The following is a 5,467-nucleotide window of genomic DNA, read 5'->3' as shown; positions in this document are numbered from 1 at the left end:
CCCCCCCCCGCATGATTTTCGTGCATCGGGCCTCTAGTAATTCTATATATAGCCAGATTATCAATCAACTCATATCGAAAAAAACATGTCCAGACAGGGTACAAAAAAATGAGGGAATTTAGCCAGGATAGAGGAAAGAGTAGTAAAAACAAATGGGAAGGGACTTCTCTTCTCATCACAGATCTTGTAGTCCTAGTTAACTGCAACTTTGCATATTAAAACTTTAAAGTGAATGGGCCACAATAATGTAAATGTATTGAATATCACTGAACTGTACATTTTAAAAATTATTAACATGGTATATCCATTTACCACAAGTAAAAAAAATTAAATGGAAGATAGAAATAGCCAGCCCATACAACTCTTTTTTTTTAATTTTGTTTTTTTGCTTAAAATATTACAAAGAGTAGTACATATGTCTCCTTTTTTTTCCCGTTGACCTTCCCCCAGCCTCCCCTACCCCCAGTGTCTTGTGTCCATTGGTTATGCTTATATGCATGCATACAAGTCCTTTGGTTGCTCCCCGGCCTTCCCGCTGTAGTTTGACAGTCTGTTTGATGCTGCTCTGCCTCTGTATCTATTTTTGTTCATCAGTTTATAATGGTCTTTATTATCCATAAATGAGTGAGGTCATGTGGTATTTTTCTTTCATTGACTGGCTTATTTCACTTAGCATAATGCTCTCCAGTTCCGTCAATGCTGTTGCAAATGGTAAGAATTCCTTCTTTTTTACAGCAGCATAGTATTCCATTGTGTAGATGTACCACAGCCCATACAACTCTTGATGTTTAACTCTAAAGGGTTGATAAAGGACAATGCTTGAGGGGTGGCATGGGGAATAGTATACCATCTTTGTACTGTCCCCTTGGAATGTCTATTAAATGTAAAGTCAGAAAATGTAAAAATGTTATCTAAGGTGTCCTAGTACATGCCCAGAGGAACTTGGCTGCTGTGGACTGGACCTGACTGGGATGGCTTTTAAGTTCTTCCCTGGATGCTCTAAGGGTAGGGGTGGGGAACATCCAGCCCAAAATCATTAAATGTTTTACCAAATATAGCAGGCTCGTTTTTAAGTTGATATGTTGTAGGGCCCGAGAATGATGGTATAAATATCTAAGTGGCCCTTGGCAGAAAAAAGGTTCCCCACCCCTACTCTGGGGCCTCTGTGTTTACTTTTCCACCTAGGACAGTTCTCCCAGATCCTCAGATGAGAAAAGAAGCTTTGATGATAAATTAGTTTTTTCCATTTAAGTACTTTGACGAGTGGCTTATCAACAGATGTTTAATTCAGAAAAATAAACGTAGCCTAAACATATCTCATTCTCTTGCAGTGTCAACTTCTTGCCTAAGAACTGGAAAGACTGACTAGTTTGAACATGGAAAACCAAGAACCAGTGGATTCTTCTGGAAAAACCAAACAGTTTACTATTTCAGAGGAGGTATAAATTGTTTTTCACTTACTTTTCCCCTCCCCACATAAAACTAATTTGCAAAGAAATGCATGGACTATTTGTTGTTTCAAGTTATTTTTTTTAAAATTCTTAAAGACAGGTTTTAAACATTATTCCTGTTCCCTTTTTAGGACACAGGGACATTGTGCTCTTGTGTAAGAGCAGTGGCATATCCCTCTTAATTATATGTATTAGTGAAATTGAGACTATTTAAAAGTGGACTTTGGCTGTTGGTACAAAACTTCTCAATTTTTACTAAAAGTTTCTCTGGGTTGCCGTAACCGGTTTGGCTCAGTGGATAGAGCGTCGGCCTGCGGACTGAAAGGTCCCAGGTTCGATTCCGGTCAAGGGCATGTACCTTGGTTGCGGGCATATCCCCAGTAGGGGGTGTGCAGGAGGCAGCTGATCGATGTTTCTCCCTCATCGATGTTTCTAACTCTCTATCCCTCTCCCTTCCTCTCTGTAAAAAATCAATAAAATAAAATAAAAAATAAAAAAAAGTTTCTCTGGGTAGAACAATAAACCGGATGTGAGTTTTAGGGCTTAGACATTTCATACTTAGGTATCACATCTTAATTACCTGTTTATGGTCTCAATATGTATAAGAACAATAAAAACCTAACTTTTTAGTTGTAGTCTAAATTCCAGAACAAATGTATGTCCTGTATGCTACTCAGTTTAGATTTTAAAAAGTCTCTCCCTATAGGAACCGTTGCAATGGATAAATTTTAAATCCTTCATCTTGGAACTCTGATCTTGACACCTTTTAGCAATTCTCTTTATTTTTTAAAATATATTTTATGATTTTTTACAGAGAGGAAGGGAGAGGGATAGAGAGTTAGAAACATCGATGAGAGAGAAACATCGATCAGCTGCCTCCTGCACACCACCTACTGGGGATGTGCCCGCAACCAAGGTACATGCCCTTGACTGGAATTGAACCTGGGACCCTTCAGTCCGCAGGCCGATACTCTATCCACTGAGCCAAACCAGTCAGGGCTAGCAATTCTTTTTGATGTAAACATCTCTCCATGTAGTCTGGTGAGTTCCAGGTGCCCCAAGGCCAGCCTCATGCAGTGACCTGTCCGCCTGGTGGGTGGCCCATGGGGCATCCCACCAATTGCCCTTCCATGGTGGCATGGTGGGCGGTGCCCAGCAGTCCCTGAGGAGTAAGGTCCAGGGAGGAACCTGGCTGCCCTGGGAAGGTGGCAGAGGTGTGCTCCATAAATGGGCTGGGGGTCGGGGGAGGGTCACCCAGTGACCCTGGAGGTGGTTGAGGGGCCTCTCATAGAGGCCTGGCCTGGAGGTGAAGGCTGTAGGTGTGAGGAGCTGTGACTGATGAAAATTAAAGGCCGTGGATGAAGATGGACTTGAATTACAACCACAAGAGCCAAACTTTTTTTTATGTTTTTTTTTTATTTCAAGAAAAAAATTTTTAAATATAATGCTACATGCAATAAACCTTAATATTTCAAGAAAAACTATCTTAAATATAATGTTACATGCAGTAAACATTAATATCTCAAGAAAAACTATTTTATACAAAGTACTTTCAAAATACTATGAACATATACTGAGTTCTAGCGACATATGGGACACGGTACAGAATCCTTTACATGGAGTGCCTCACTTAAACTTCAAAAGCTGTTACTCCATTTTGCAGATGATATCACTGAGGCTCAGAGAGATACTCAACTTGCCCCAAGATCACGTGGCTAGGATTTGGCCTGGGGCCCACCCATCTCTGGACTCTGTGAAAGCACTTTTTGTTACTGGTGAATCCTGACTGGACCACTTGGCAGCATTAGCGACATTTGGTATATAAAAGGTGGGGTCAGGACCCCCCCCCACACTCATGTTTAGTCTGTTCTCCACAACTGTGGTATTTATTTAAATAATTTATGTTATTTATTTATTTTTTACCAGCTTAGAGAGTTAAGACTTAAAATCCATTTTTTAAGACTTAAAAAAATAGGTATCTTCAGAAGATAAGTGGACTATTATTACTTTACAGTGCAACAGTTTCTCCTCTTGACTTTTTTCCTTGGGTAAGCTTCTGTCTTTCCAATCAACTCAATTCATTTGGTGCTGTTGCTTTCCTTTTATGAAAACTATTCATCCTAGGGATTTGCTCGAAATAGACTTGAAACTGTAACCCTCAAATTGCAAATACCAGGGAATCTGAAAGTTGCCTGTTCTGGAGTTTGCTGACTAGCCTATATTCCACAACAATAAGTCTCATTCTCCTCCCCTCCCAGTTCATTTCCAACAGATGTGCACATACACCCATGCACACACATGTGCACGCACACATGTGCATGCACACACACACATGCACATGTTTTTTACTTTGTGTTCATAGGTAGAAAGGGCCCACATCGGCTAGGCTGGGCCGCAGGTTGGTCTGGTTTAAATCTAAGCTGCCTGGGCGATCTGGGGTAATAAGTGAGTGACAACAGGTGCAGATTTCATTACACCCTTCTGAACTCAGCCCATAGTTCTTTCTTTGATTCTTTTCACCCAACACCCTTGCCTGAGTTGTGTCCAATAAATTTTATAGCTGCACGATCTTGTTTCAGAGCCGAAGGGAGATTTTTCTCTCCACTTGGCTAAATGATGCCTAAGTCAAAATCCCACTTCCTGCCCCTCCTCAGTCCTTAAGAAGTAATAAGGCATAAGTAACCCCAGGCCTGAGGTGCTGGGTCTGGGATCTTCAGTCTCCCACTCATGGGAAGAGCTAATTTTCTGGTCCCGTTTTAGAAAAGCCAAGAATTATCTCGCAGAGAATTATCCACATTAGAAAATAATTACTTGGTGTTTCTGCCCTGTGATAACTGGAGCCCCAGGCAGATCTTTCACACCCACTTCTATTTAAAGCAAAGTATTGCTCCAGGGGCCTCAAAAGCCCCTACTGAAGGTTCTCTCTGGCACATTGTTGCATGAACCACCCTGGAGGGTGGCATGAAACAGGGATTTGTTTCATGGCTTTTTGGTACAAAGGCCCAGGGTAGTGAGACATTTTATATCATAGTTGAAGACTTGAATGGCTTTTGCAGGTGACGGACGTGTTTATAGGCCCTGCATGCACACTTGAGGTTGGGCCAGATCACGGTTCCTTCAGCAACCGGCTATGGTCTGAGAAGAGAATTGTTTCTGATAAGATTCTGTGTCTTTTAGACATTTTTCTATTTTGATAGTTGCCCAACTGCCCCTATTCTCCAATGTGGGGACTGTGTGTGTGTGTGTGTCCATGTCCATCTGGCCCCCAATACATGTGGAAGGGAGATGGTGGATTTGTCCATTTGTTATTGGAGGTGACCTGAATACAGCTGGTGAGCTACCTCAGGCCCATCAGAATCTAACAGTGCCATGCATCCCATGGTTTAAACACTGCTCTCCACTGACGCCCTCACAGTCTGTTTGTCCTGCACTTCTCTCCTGAGCTCCAGACTGAAGAGCAAGCTTATCATTAGAGACTTCTACTTGCTGGCTCACAGGTTCTTCAGCCTCAACTTATTTTCCCTGAAATAAATGTGCTTTTCGTCTAGTGCAGCGGTTCTCAACCTGTGGGTCGTGACCCCTTTGGGGGCCGAACGACCCTTTCACAGGGGTCGCCTAAATACATCCTGCATATCAGATATTTACATTATGATTCATAACAGTAGCAAAATTACAGTTATGAAGTAGCAATGAAAATAATTTTATGGTTGGGGGTCACCACAACATGAGGAACTGTATTAAAGGGTTGTGGCATTAGGAAGGTTGAGAACCACTGGTCTACATACTAATAGGATTCAGACTTGAATTGCCCCCAGGTAATCGTCCTCAGGTGTGGCGAGAGTTTTTTCAACAGGGTGGGACAGTTGCTTCTGCCTGGAGGCTAAGTGTTACTTTTAATCTCTCTCTTTTTTTTTAAAATATTTCTTTATTGATTTCAGAGAGGAGGGGAGAAGGAGAGAGAGATAGAAACATCAGTGATGAGAGAGAATTATTGATTGGCTGCCTCCTGCACTGGG

At 41.8% G+C, this 5,467-nt stretch overlaps 1 protein-coding gene and 1 pseudogene across 6 annotated transcripts in view; both read left to right on the top strand.

Moving 5' to 3' along the window:
- The window catches only part of NUDT5 (nudix (nucleoside diphosphate linked moiety X)-type motif 5), a 39,963-nt gene that overhangs the window by 9,961 nt on the left and 24,535 nt on the right, over positions 1–5,467 (top strand). For 5 of the 6 annotated variants that reach the window (XM_014547978.1, XM_014547977.1, XM_014547981.1 and 2 more), the window contains exon 2: positions 1,332–1,439. In XM_014547978.1, the coding sequence (XP_014403464.1) occupies positions 1,377–1,439 (63 nt within the window). In that variant the 5' untranslated portion in view covers positions 1,332–1,376. Of the gene's footprint in view, positions 1–919; positions 1,006–1,331; positions 1,440–5,467 lie in introns of those variants that run through there. The other variant, XM_014547980.1, reaches the window with a different exon arrangement.
- The window catches only part of LOC106723566, a 5,554-nt pseudogene continuing 3,128 nt past the window's right edge, over positions 3,042–5,467 (top strand).

This window comes from Myotis brandtii, unplaced genomic scaffold (genome assembly GCF_000412655.1).
Source record: "Myotis brandtii unplaced genomic scaffold, ASM41265v1 scaffold49, whole genome shotgun sequence".
In the NCBI taxonomy this organism is placed as follows: domain Eukaryota; kingdom Metazoa; phylum Chordata; class Mammalia; order Chiroptera; family Vespertilionidae; genus Myotis; species Myotis brandtii.
This window is presented reverse-complemented; position numbering and strand designations above follow the sequence as displayed.